Source organism: Cryptosporidium ubiquitum (assembly GCF_001865345.1).
Source record: "Cryptosporidium ubiquitum isolate 39726 chromosome Unknown contig_12, whole genome shotgun sequence".
NCBI classification, from domain to species: domain Eukaryota; phylum Apicomplexa; class Conoidasida; order Eucoccidiorida; family Cryptosporidiidae; genus Cryptosporidium; species Cryptosporidium ubiquitum.
Genome location: NW_021639804.1, coordinates 189,688 through 203,111, shown reverse-complemented (window position 1 = coordinate 203,111; position 13,424 = coordinate 189,688). Strand labels below are relative to the sequence as shown.

The window sequence follows — 13,424 nt, the reverse complement described above, 5'->3', positions numbered from 1 at the left end:
GAATATTTTATTTACTTTAATATTTAATGTTTATCTTTCCCTTATAGTTACCAATATTGATTAGTATTTAAATATTACACACTTTTGGCGCCTATACCGGCAGTTACCCCTCATTTGTTGTCATAAATTAAAAAAAAAGTTAAAAATTGAAATAAGTTTTTAATAAATTTAAATTATATATAAAAGTTAAATATTATTGATTTCCACATAATTTTTTGAAATTAATTTTTTTGTCAAAATAATACAATTTGATTAACTGGAGATAATTCATAAGTAAATTAATCATTTATAGTGGTATTTGTTATGATATAAGCATTATTAAGTACATTTATGCATTTATATATAGATATAATATTATATATATATATATATATGTAATACATATATATTTATTTAAGTTAATTGGAATCAAGACATAGATAGATTTGGATAGTTTACCAGTGAAAAATGAAACTAATTAGATTTCTTATGAAACTTGTTAATAATTCGGTAGTAATTGAGTTGAAGAATGGAACTATTATTCAAGGAACTATTGTGAGCGTAGACATGTCTATGAATACATATTTAAAGAATGTAAAGATGAGTGTAAAACATAGGAATCCTGTTAGTCTGTCTCAGATTACTGTCAGGGGAAATACTATTAGATATTTTATATTACCGGACTCTTTACCATTGGATACCTTGTTAATAGATGATACACCTAAACAAAACCCACCAAGAGTGAATCCTATTTCGGGCCCAAAATTTGGTCCTAAATCTGTAATCAATTCATCAGGTGGAGGTAGCTTTGACAACAAATCTCGTGGCTCTTTTTATAATAGAAGATAGAGATATATTACACAATTTTGAAAGAAAGAGTTTTATATTTATATATTAGATTTTATTTATTCACAAGGAAAAAAATTAACAGAGTTCACATCACTTTTAGACAACTTGAATCAGATATGATTCATTAGGCTGATTTTATTCACTAGCTTAGGTTTATATTAACTTTATAATATATTTACAATGTCCAAATTCTCTCCTTTTCATACATGAACAATGATTTTGAAAAAAAAGCATTTAATAATAATCTAAACATATTCAAAAGACTAGATCAACAGAAACTTGAAAAAAAAAGAAATCAGTTAAAATCTATTAAACAAAATCAGCTTCTAATAAGTATTAAATAGCCAATTATTTAGTAGATGATAAATCTTTGAATATTCAGAATCTATAAAAAAGAATACATCGATTTAAGAACTTTTATCTCTTCTACCAATCATGAAATCTCTTTTGGAGGTTTGGTTATAACAAAATTAAGAAACTTATGCAACCAAAGTAGAGGCAGTAGCAGCTTGATACTTCCAACTAGCTGGAAGCTGTTTTGAACGCTTAAAGTATCTAGCTAAACGGTGAATTCTGGACTCAACCAAAATCAATCTGTATTTAGCAGCGGTATCCTTTCTGAATTTCTCAAGGTGCTTACGAATAGAAACAGCTCTCTTGATCAAGAAATAGAGATCTTCTGGAATATCTGGGGCTAAACCGTTCTTTTTCAAAATTCTCAAAATCTTACTACCTGTTAAGGACTGAACCATTGGAATACCGTGAGAATCTCTCAGAGTAACACCAATCTGAGATGGAGTCAAACCTTTACGGGCAAGCTTTGTAATCAAATCCTCTGCCTCTGATGGCTTTAACTTAATCCATGTTGGTGGTCGTCTTCTATATGGCTTAGCTGATGATGAAATACCTTTTCCACGTCCGTAAACTCTTCCCATATTTCCTCTAATTTAATCCCTAACAAGAATATTTCAATAGAAACAAAATGCTAATTATTCCAATTTGACCTTGGAGATTGTTGTCACTTTTTTTTTATTATTTTAAGCTATTTAAGACGTAATTTTGTTTGTCTTTCCTCACCTTGGGTATTAATTATTTGTTTTAAAAAATTAAATTTAATTAGTGCTATTTTATTATACTTTATAATTATTTTATTTGCAATGACTTACTTTCTTTTATTTATTATCTATTAAAATTATATTAATTTTTCAAATGATTGACTTATTTTCAAGACAATACGTATGGCGCCGTCTCCTTGCATAGTTATATACCGGTACAAAAGTTAGGTCGGTATAGAAATCTAAAAAAAAGTGGGGTATGAAAAAATCGTATTTTTGCCAGAAAACAGTTCATCTAAATAATATAAAGAGAAGTAAAATAAGTATTATGGAAAATAAAAGCAAAATTCAATCGAAACAAAAATTAGAAAATAACAATCATCTTGAAAACTAAAACCAAGGTTCACACGAATAATCAAATTGCTCCAACTATTCAAAAGATGCAACTTTTAAAATATCATCATTATATGCATAATACATCAAAAAGCTGCAAATCTTTTGTCTAGAATCAAAGATGGTGATGCAATTTGTTTTGAGTCGCACTTTCCATTTATGTTTTTGTTTTTTAGAAAATTGTCAGAATCGAAATTATGACTAAATCTATCTACAAAGTTATTCCATGAAGCCGCCTTACCGATAGGAAATCGTTGTGACTCCTTATAATAAAAGTTATATGCAGAGCCCTCACCAAATTCGTTGTATTCAGTACTTGGAATGTTTATCTCACCCATGTTAGATTTCATTTTGGTTTTAAAATCATTGGAAGTTCCCCAATGTGTGGAAAAGGATAAATCTACCGGTAAATTTTTGTATGTTGGCGCCTTTACATGCATATTCAGGAAAGAGTTAGGTTTGATATTTTTTGGTAAATGCCATATCTCATTATTGTTATTAAGGTTATTGTTAATATTGTTTGAAAAGACATTTCCATCCACGGAAATGCTATAATTTCTCTCAGAAGGGTCGTCATTATTCAGAAGATGGACGGCCTTCGTTGATCTTGCATCAATGCTAATTCTGTTTCGAGTATTAAAGTTCGTATTACCAGGAATCTCAAATCTCGTTAGATTATTACTTTTCGCTGGGATATTGAAACCATTTGAATGATCTAGCTTTAGATTTTGATGATCTTTAACCTTATAGAAACGCATATTAATATTATTGTTACCTTGATTTGCTGAGCTACTCTCAATTAAATTGCAATCATTCATTAAATCAGAGAAATTGCTCAAATTTGAATCAACATCATTAGCAGGGTTAAGATACTCATTATCAAATAAAACCCTGTTAGCTCCAGTATATTTCATGTTGAAATCATTAATTGAACTTGGTTTTTCCATTAAGTGTACAAAAGATGAATCTTTAGAAAGTTCACCATTGATGTATCTAAAATCAAAAGTGGACGATAAAGAAGATGTTGAAGATGACGATGAAGAAGGTAGAGAAGATGATAGTACTTGACCAAGATTAAAAGAGTTTGGTAATAAATCTTTACTTTCAACACTTTTATTTTCGTAATTTGTTTGTTTTGAACCATTCAATGAGTAATTTTCTCTATTTTTAACAATACGTGTCTTACCTTCTATTGCTTGGTGCACAAAAACCAATCTGCCATCGATAAGATGGTGTGGTTGTTGAAGTGCTTTGATTGTAGCTTCAGTGCTAGCAAAAGTTACAAATCCATAACCTTTAGATTCTCCTGACTTTGTTCTCAAAATAACCGACTCTTCAAGTTCACCATATTGTCCCATAACTGCTGACAAAGATTCCTCATTAGTTTCAAATCCTAAATTTCTAACGAAAAGCTTTCTACGAATTGCATCAGATCTTTTCGTCTCAAATGGAAAAGGATCAGCTGCAAGCTTTACCATTAAGAACCTACCACTCATATTCACTGGGCTCTTACAAGCAAGAAGCGCTGATTCTATTGTTTTGAAGGTAACAAATGCATAGCCTCTGGATTTTCCATCCTTTTTGAGAACTATTCCTTCTTCTACATCTCCAAATTGGGAAAAAACTTCTATTACCGACTCAGTGTTTGCAGAAAATGGTAGATTCTTTATATATAGACGTCTATGGGATCTGCTCTCACAAATAACCTCAAAGACTCTTCGTAAAATCTCTTGATTCTCAATACATGCTCCAGCCAATAATTCTACAAGCTGGTCTTTGCTTAAAGGTGTAAGCACCCTACGAAAATCCTCTTTTTCATGCGGAACTTCCATGCCACCTATCCCCAATTGAAACGTCTCAGTATTAGCACTTAAATCCTCATTGTTAATATTACTTGTTTCGAGCTCGTCAACTGAAGACATGCAGCTTTCGTCAGAAGTTTCTGATTCAATTATTTGTTCTGAATTCATCTTTTATTACTATTTTTTTTTTTTTTTTTTATTTCTAATTTAATCCAACTAAACAGTTATATTGATTTTGATTACCTATTTACTTAAATAACGAAAAAAATATTCAATAGATTTGTTAGAAACAATGAAATCTCTTTATATTATTCCTGTCTTACTACTCATCCAAGTTCTAGGATTTAGTGATGAAAAATTGTATTAACCCTTTCAATTAATTGCGATGGATTTTACGGGAGATCTTACAAGTCGAGTAAAAATCCCCAACCCTTAATAATTCTTTCTGTCTTGAACTATACATTCACGCTTATGAGCGTAGATACCCTTTAATTAATATAAAATAAAAAATAGGCCTTAATAAAAGGTTTTACTAAGGTTAAAAAAAATAGATCGGAATACAATCCTCCTAAATATTTGACAACCAAATTTTTCTCTCCAAAAATACTAAGAAAGAGATAATTCAGTTGAAACGCACAATATAATCTAATTTGATATTTTTTTTTTTAACTAAATTGTCATGTTATTTTGGCGGTAACACTAATTTAATAATTATTGATTTCATTTACAGTCTTTTAACTTATTATTTTAGATACAGGACGTTGGTGGGAAAAAAACAAATGGCGGAAGAAAAAGTGCAATAGTACGTATGTTTAAACATAAGTTTAGAAGAAAAATGGTTAAAGTTTACTATAATTGGTAAATAATATCAGTCATATACATACTAAAAAAAATATGTATATATTCTACTGAGCTCTTCGCATTATAAATAATTTAAAAAAATCATGGATTTTTTTTTTTTTTAAATTGGAGAGACGGCGGGAAAGTTTGCATGTTAATAAAGGTATAGAAAGGTCAGAAAAAAGAAAATTTAGATTACTAGCAAACGTAAGAGAAAATATACTACAAATGTTGGAATCTAAATATTAGCATTAGATCTAAAATTCCTCTGGTTCAATTCCAAGAGATTTACATTTGTTCACGTATTCTTTTCTAAGGAAAAAATTCTCTTTGTCATATCCACGTTTTTTGATTGTACTCCATACATCCTCGAGCTCTTGTTTAGTATTTGATAACTTAATATACCCAAGATATCTCCAGGACCAAACTCTTTTTGAATCCTCATCAATACATATAGATTGAGCATCCTTGCCGTGTTTTAGAGTGTCCTTGACGTTACAAATGCTGTAGATGTTTTCAACTTGATCAATATTTTCGTTTAGGAGTTTTTTAAAATCTCTTCTTGACAAATTGGTCTTTAGATAGTCAATTGCAAATTCCTTGAGACCAGAAAAGTCCAAACCAGTGGCAATTTCAATGCTCTTTAAAGGTACCATATAGTCTTGAATTAAATATCTTTTATCTTCTGGTTTATTATTCATAACAAAACTACCGAATGCAATTGGAGGGAGATCGTTATCTTGTATTTTCTTTGGATGGACTGCAAGAATGATTTTAAACAAATGTGTTGGGACCGAGACGAGTTTGTCACCAATTACTTGATAAGTAACACTATCAATAGATGTGTCATTTAAATCAGATGTAACTATAAACTTTGGATCAATTTCCTTCTCATCTCCTAATTCTCTAGCTTTATCAAGAACATCTTTCTTGTGTACAACGCATATTTGACCTAATGCATCTTTTGGAGGGTCTTCCTTTTTGATATTTTCTAGATTTTTGGCCAGATCTTTAAAGTGTTGAGAACGCATATAACTTGGAGCAAATAATGGCCCTGAAACTACATAGACATCTTGATAGTATTTTGTGAGCTCTCTTGAAATCAGCTCTAACCTGTACCAATCCCCTCCATTATTAGATAAATCCTGTGGAAGAATATTACCAGATAAATAAAAGGTGTCAGACTGAGCTGTTGCCGTTTCTTTGTGTTGGCCTGCTGATGCCATATGACCTCTGCTATATCCACTAGCAACGTAATCCTTGTTTTCAGCACTCCAAATTAATGGGACTTCTGGGTCTACCTGGAAGATACAGTCATTCCTATTTGCCTTTCCGCTGCATGACTTCTCTGAAATTTTCTCAGCTACCCAATTGGGTATTTTGTCTTTAAATGAAACTGACGATAAGTAAGATTCTCTTAGAATTAGATTATTCATACTAGGAAGCTTGGCTGATGGATAAAATCCCCCAGTCACAGAGTTTGTGAATTTGTCAAAATAGAAATGATTCAGTTTTCTTAACCAAAAACCTTTAATATTAATACTTTGAACATTCATGTTCTTTATAAAGTTATGTTTGAGATTATTCCCTTCAATATTGGGATACAGCATGTAACCAAGTGCTGTACCCATTGCTACACCTAGCATTAAATTGGCAGTTGACCTCATAGTCATAATTGCAATACCAAAAATATGCAAATTATGGCTTTACTTTATGGCTACTAATTTATTGATATGAGATTAAAGTACAAAATTAATACACTAAAAATAATAATTCTGTATTAATAATATTTGTTTTTCAATATTATATTAGTAACCTAATGAATATTGCGATGTATATTAATTAATATCCTCTCAATAAATACAACAAATCGTTTGGAGAATAAAAACTTTTCTTTTAATAAATATTTACAGAATGTTCTTAAATCTAAATATTTCTAAGCTAAAAAAAATGAATAAAAAAAAATAATTTCCCTCCCTTCAAAAACAGTAAGATAATAACCATTATTAACTATTAATAATACTTATATTATCTTTTCTTTTAAAAAGAAAAAAAAACAATAATTCAACAACTATATATTTGCCAAATAATTTTGATTATTTTTATCTTAGTGTTATTAGAAATTTATTTATAATTAATAAAATATAATACGTGTCTTTTCCCGCTTGATTTACCGGTACTATTTTATTACAAATTACATGCATTCAGATTGAATAATAAAATATCTAAAAAAAAAGTATGAAGAATTGATATTTGGGGAAGAAGATAAATCGAAAAATAAATTAAATAAGGAAATTGGAAAACAGAAAATTAGTAGCGGAAAAATTTTATTGGATTAAATGAACTAAGATTTAGACTAAAGCAAAAGTCTAATCAATGAGTACATTCTACAATGACAAAAATAGAACAAGCTCTCGTTTATCGCCGAATAATAGAAGAAGTACAGAATCTACGGCGATGAATTATCGTCAAAGTTCTGTCCCTCCTCTTGATCAGGCAATTTTTAATTCCAAAAATCTAAAAAACAGACCTTTAAGTGCAATCAATTCTGAAATGGATAGTGCCAGAGGCTCTTCTATTGCAAAATGTTTCAAAAAAGGTTTGGGTGGTAGTATTTTATCAAGCTGTATAAGTGTTAATGATACTCATAGAGGACAACATCCCGAAAGCTTTGTTCCAGGTTCTGATGCTCAAGAAACTGTGAGAAGATATAGAGACAGTTATTCTCAATTAAGGCAACTTTTTGAAAAGCTTAAAGAACAAAATCAAATTCTCCAAGAAGAGAATTACCGTTTAGAGGAATCTCTTAAATCTGCTCAAGATGCTCTTAAAGCCAATCGAACAATGGATACGAAGAATTTGAGTAGCAATTTGAATTATAGTCAAAAATGTTTGGATGCATGCGTGCACTATATATCATATGCATTAAGATATTTGGTAGAAAACTTAGAAGAAAATACCATAAATATTTCTAAAGCATTAGTGGAAAGAGCAGTTCAGCAAAGAATTTATCTTTTAGAACCAAAATTGGATGATTCTATTAAACAACTTCAGCAAAATATAGTCGAATTAGAACAAAAAACTAGAATAGCCAAGTTAAATGAAGAAAGATTGATAATGGCAGCTAAGAATAATAAGCTTCAATATCCTGAAAGCAATCAAAATATCACAGAAACTAAACATAATGTAAATTCGCAAAATAGCAGTGGAGCTGAAAGTGAGATTGTTTCAGAAAAAGAATATTCTAAACCAAAATCTTCACTGGACACTGGTAAATTTGATAAATCTTCAACTCAAAGTCTAACTCAATCTAAGATGGTATCGAAAGATCATGCAAAGAATACCTCTAATATTAGCCGTTCTTTGGAATCCTCTAAAATCTCATCGCAAGTTTTATCTCAGAGCAAATCACCAATTTCAGCATCAAAATCAATTACTAGTAAGAGCCATCTTGAAAAAAGTAAACCTGATGTTTCCAAAAATGAAGGAAGCATCAATAAATTAATCGAAAATATTGAGAAACCAATCGGAGAAGTAGAAAAAATGGTTGATATTGTCAGTAAGTCGATCACATCCTCTTTAAAATCACCTTCCATATCTGTTTCCAAGAACTCTAGTGGCGTTTTAAGTAAACAAGAGCAAAATTTAAGCTCTGCAAATCTCAAAAATGACTTTTCGGATTTAAAGTCCGGTAATTCTGATGCATCCGCTGATCTCCTTAAGGATTCTTCAGCTAGTTTACCCAAAAAGGACGCCCCAATTACTTCAACCGCTCCTGCAAAAGAAGCTCCAGCTTCAACATCTATGAAGGATGCCCCAGTAGCTCCACTTAAGAAAGACGCACCAACTACTTCAGCTACTTCTCCAAAAGAAATCCCGTCTGCTCCATCTATGAAGAAGGATGAACTAACAGCTTCACTTAAGAATAGTGTGTCAACTATGAAGAAGGAGACTACTGCATCTCCACTTAAGAAGAATGTACCAACAGCTCCAGCTATTTCTACAAAAGATGCTCCTACTGTAACACCAATCAAAAAGGATGCTCCAGTTGCTTCAACTGCACCTACAAAAGAGGCACCAGCTTTACAGTCAATGAAGAAAGATGCTCCAACTGCTCCACCCAAGAAAGACACACCAATAGCTCCGGCTACTCCTACAAAAGAGGCTCCTAGTGTGCCATCAATAAAGAAGGACGCCCCAGCTATACCCCCAATGAAGAAGGATGCTCCTACTGCTTCTGCTCCCGTAAAAGAGGTTCCATCAATGCCACCCATGAAGAAAGATGTACCGGTTGCACCCTCTATGAAGAAAGAAGCTCCTATTTCTCCCAAAAAAGAGTCTTCAGCCGCACCGCCTGCGAAGAAGGACGCTCCAACTACGCCTCCCACAAAGAAGGATACCCCTGTTCCTGCAACAAAAGAAGCTCCAGCTGCATTACCTATAAAGAAGGAAGCCCCGGTTGCATCTCACATAAAAAAAGACGCACCAATTACTCCGCCTTCTCCTTTAAAGGAAGCTCCAACTGTCCCTCCTGTGAAGAAGGAAACTCCCACTGCGCCACCTATGAAAAAGGATGCACCTGCTACTCCAACTGCTCCAATAAAAGAGGCACCAACCGTACCGCCTATGAAGAAGGATGCACCTCCTCTTCCAAAGAAGGAAGCTCCAGCTGCACCTCCCATGAAGAAGGACGCTCCTGCTGCCCCAATAAAAGAGGCACCAGCCGTGCCACCTATGAAGAAGGATGCACCTCCTCTTCCAAAGAAGGAAGCCCCAGCTGCACCTCCTATGAAGAAGGACGCTCCTGCTTCTCCAACTGTCCCAGCAAAAGAGCCTCCAGTTGCCCCGCCTACGAAAAAAGATATACCTGCTCCTCCAGCAAAGGAAGCACCAGCTGCACCTTCTATGAAAGAAGCTCCAGCTCCTCCGACGGAGGACGCTCCAGCCCCCCCAATAAAAGAGGCACCGACCGCACCGCCTATGAAGAAGGATGCACTTCCTCTTCCAAAGAAGGAAGCCCCAGCTGCACCTCCTATGAAGAAGGACGCTCCTGCTCCTCCAACTGTCCCAGCAAAAGAGTCTCCAGCTGCGCCAGTAAAAGAGGCTCCAACAGTACCACCTATGAAGAAGGATGCGCCTCCTCTTCCAAAGAAGGAAGCTTCAGCTGTACCTCCCATGAAGAAGGAAGCACCTGTTCCTCCAGCAAAAGAGGTTCCTCCTACACCACCTATAAAGAAGGAAGCCCCAGCCGCGCCACCCATGAAGAAGGATGCACCTCTTCCAAAGAAGGAAGCCCCAGCTGCACCTCCCATGAAAGAAGCTCCAGCTCCTCCAACGAAGGACGCTCCAACTACTCCTGTAAAAGAGGCACCGGCCGTACCACCCATGAAGAAGGATGCACCTCCTCTTCCAAAGAAGGAAGCTCCAGCTGCACCTCCCATGAAGAAGGATGCACCTCTTCCAAAGAAGGAAGCCCCAGCTGCACCTCCCATGAAAGAAGCTCCAGCTCCTCCAACAAAGGACGCTCCAACTACTCCTGTAAAAGAGGCACCGGCCGTACCACCCATGAAGAAGGATGCACCTTCTCTTCCAAAGAAGGAAGCCCCAGCTGCACCTCCTATGAAGAAGGACGCTCCTGCTTCTCCAAATGTTGCAGCAAAAGAGCCTCCAGTTGCACCGCCTATGAAAAAGGATATACCTGCTCCTCCAGCAAAGGAAGCACCAGCTACACCCCCTATAAAGGAGCCACACGCCCCTCCAACTAAGGACATGCCTGCTACTCCTCCGATAAAAAAGGAGGCTCCAGTCGCCCCTGCCATGAAGAAGGATGCTCCAGCTGTACCACCCATTAAAAAGGAGGCTCCAACCCCTCCACTAAAAAAGGATACGCCTGCTCCTCCAGCAAAGGAAGCACCAGCTGCACCCCCTATAAAGGAGCCACCGACCCCTCCAACTAAGGACATCCCAGTTGTGCCACCTATGAAAAAGGACGCACCTACTCCTCCAGCTGCGCCAGTAAAAGAGGCACCGACCGTACCAGCTATTAAGAAGGATGCACCTCCTCTTCCAAAGAAGGAAGCTTCAGCTGTACCTCCCATGAAGAAGGAAGCACCTGTTCCTCCAGCAAAAGAGGTTCCTCCTACACCACCTATAAAGAAGGAAGCCCCAGCCGCGCCACCCATGAAGAAGGATGCACCTCCTCTTCCAAAGAAGGAAGCCCCAACTGTACCTCCTATGAAAGAAGCTCCAGTTCCTCCAACGGAGGACGCTCCAGCTCCCTCAATAAAAGAGGCACCGACCGTACCACCCATGAAGAAGGATGCACCTCCTCTTCCAAAGAAGGAAGCTCCAGCTGCACCTCCCATGAAGAAGGACGCTCCAGCTGCCCCAATAAAAGAGGCACCAGCAGTACCATTTATGAAGAAGGATGCGCCTCCTCTTCCAAAGAAGAAAGCCCCAGCTGCGCCACCTATGAAGAAGGACGCTCCTGCTCCTCCAACTGTCCCAGCAAAAGAGTCTCCAGCTGCGCCAGTAAAAGAGGCTCCAGCAGTACCACCTATGAAGAAGGATGCGCCTCCTCTTCCAAAGAAGGAAGCCCCAGCTGTAACATCCATGAAGAAGGACTCCCCCGTTCCTTTAACAAAAGAGTCTCCAGCTATACCCCCTATAAAGAAGGAGGCTCCAATTCCTCCACCAAAAAAGGATATGCCTGCTCCTCCAGCAAAAGAAGCTCCAGCTACACCTCCTATAAAGGAGTCACCAGCTCCTCCAACTAAGGATGCTTCAGCTCTGCCACCTATTAAAAAGGAAGCCCCGGCTACACCTCTTATGAAAGAAGCTCAAGATTTTCCAACTAAGGATGCTCCAGCTGTACCACCTACTAAAAAGGAAGCTCCCATTCCTCCAGCAAAAGAGGCTCCCCCTCCACCACCTATAAAGAAGGAAGCCCCACTTGCACCTCCTATGAAGAAGGATGCCCCAGCTGTACCACCTATTAAAAAAGAAGCTCCTGCTCCTTCTACTAAGGAGGATCCAGCTACTCCACTCGAGAAGGATGTCCCTGTTCCTCCAGCTGTGCCACCTATAAAGAAGGATGTGCCTTCTCCTCTGAAAAAGGAGCCTCCTACATCTCTTTTAAAGAAGGACGTCCCTCCTACACCTCCCATAAAGAAAGACGCTCCAGCTGCCCCACCTATTAAAAAGGAAGCTCCATCAGCTTCGGAATCTTCAGTAGAAGAAGCTCCAGTTGTGTCGACTATGAAGAAGGATGTCCCATTGCCTCCAATAATGAAGAAGGGTGCACCAACTGCTCCACCAATGAAAAAGAATGCACCATCTTCAGCTCCTGTAAAGAAAAGTCCTCCAATTCCAATAAAAAAAGAGGCACCTAATTGAAAATACTGTTTTTCATAAAATATGAAAAGCAATGAAAAATGGTTAAGCTGAATTTTAGTAAGATTTCGAAAACTACGAACAAAAGATAATGATTTATGCCCTTTAATAGTGGTCAATGACAATTATATTATTTACAAATAACAAAAAACTCATTTCTACTTTACAAATTCTAATAACAATCCATTCAACTACTTTATTACATATTGAGAGAATTACTTATTTCTCTAATAACTTTAGTCCAATTTTCTTTAGTTCATATATATTAATTTCTCACTTTTTTGCATGCTATTTCTACATACATGCCGTTATTGTATCTAAGATTTTTTTATTTTTAATTTTGAATAAACTCTGGAAAACACTGAAATGATTCTCATGATTTGTCAAGCCATAAATGTATTTATATGCTTTAATATATCTATGTGTGACTTAAATATACCTTTTTTAATGAATTGTTTTAAAACAACTTCTCCTTTATTCAATTAATATGCATTGCTTCTTGTTACTTACTGACTCTAGTATTCAATATTTTCCCGCCCAGATATAAATCATTTAGTGCATGGAAAATCTTAATATTAAAAAAAAAAGTGAATGAAATTAAATTAAAACAAATATCAAGAAACTCAAATTCTAAATTACAAGCGGGAATACTCAGAGGAAAAAGAATTACTAAAGTTTTGAATATATTTTTTGTGGGTTAATAAATAGATAAAGTATGTTGAGTGACATAGAAAAAAGTATTCAATATCTTAAAAAAATTGAGGATTTTCATCATAAAATTGACACCGGAATAATTAAATTAAAAGGAGAATTTTTAAATTATTTAGAAAAGCCTCTTTATGATTACTTGGATGATACAAGAAAAGAAGTGGACCAACTTTATAATGAAACGAGAATCTATGTTTATATTTATGAGAAGCCATTTAATCCCAAATATATGACAGATGATGAATTAATAAGTAGGTACACTATGGCAAAGCTTATTGATATAAAGACTAGAAATTTAATGAATAAAACAATAAATATGTTAAGCTTGGAAAATGATCATTATATTGAAGTTATGCAAAAAGAAGGGTACTTTGGTTATTAAAATGTTTAAATGACTAAAAAAGTA

The 13,424-nt window shown here is 35.3% G+C and overlaps 6 protein-coding genes across 6 annotated transcripts; 3 read left to right on the top strand and 3 right to left on the bottom strand.

Annotated features, from left to right (window-relative positions):
• Window positions 1-447: 447 nt before the first annotated feature.
• On the top strand, window positions 448-828 carry cubi_01909 (small nuclear ribonucleoprotein SM domain-containing protein; the record flags this gene model as incomplete). Its single annotated transcript, XM_029018921.1, has 1 exon — window positions 448-828. One exon carries the CDS (start codon window positions 448-450, stop codon window positions 826-828), a length of 381 nt encoding a protein of 126 aa, XP_028876395.1.
• A 479-nt stretch (window positions 829-1,307) lies between these two features.
• cubi_01908 (40s ribosomal protein S13) lies at window positions 1,308-1,763 on the bottom strand (the record flags this gene model as incomplete). The annotated part of the gene is made up of 1 exon (XM_029018920.1): window positions 1,308-1,763. The coding sequence occupies one exon, from the start codon at window positions 1,761-1,763 to the stop codon at window positions 1,308-1,310; it is 456 nt and encodes a 151-aa protein (XP_028876394.1).
• Window positions 1,764-2,362: 599 nt separating this feature from the next.
• On the bottom strand, window positions 2,363-4,246 carry cubi_01907 (RRM domain-containing protein; the record flags this gene model as incomplete). The annotated part of the gene is made up of 1 exon (XM_029018919.1): window positions 2,363-4,246. The coding sequence occupies one exon, from the start codon at window positions 4,244-4,246 to the stop codon at window positions 2,363-2,365; it is 1,884 nt and encodes a 627-aa protein (XP_028876393.1).
• Window positions 4,247-5,175: 929 nt separating this feature from the next.
• Window positions 5,176-6,591, bottom strand: cubi_01906 (Nuc1p like endonuclease G; the record flags this gene model as incomplete). The annotated part of the gene is made up of 1 exon (XM_029018918.1): window positions 5,176-6,591. The coding sequence occupies one exon, from the start codon at window positions 6,589-6,591 to the stop codon at window positions 5,176-5,178; it is 1,416 nt and encodes a 471-aa protein (XP_028876392.1).
• Window positions 6,592-7,294: 703 nt separating this feature from the next.
• Window positions 7,295-12,313, top strand: cubi_01905 (uncharacterized protein; the record flags this gene model as incomplete). The annotated part of the gene is made up of 1 exon (XM_029018917.1): window positions 7,295-12,313. The coding sequence occupies one exon, from the start codon at window positions 7,295-7,297 to the stop codon at window positions 12,311-12,313; it is 5,019 nt and encodes a 1,672-aa protein (XP_028876391.1).
• Window positions 12,314-13,025: 712 nt separating this feature from the next.
• On the top strand, window positions 13,026-13,400 carry cubi_01904 (uncharacterized protein; the record flags this gene model as incomplete). The annotated part of the gene is made up of 1 exon (XM_029018916.1): window positions 13,026-13,400. One exon carries the CDS (start codon window positions 13,026-13,028, stop codon window positions 13,398-13,400), a length of 375 nt encoding a protein of 124 aa, XP_028876390.1.
• Window positions 13,401-13,424: the final 24 nt, after the last annotated feature.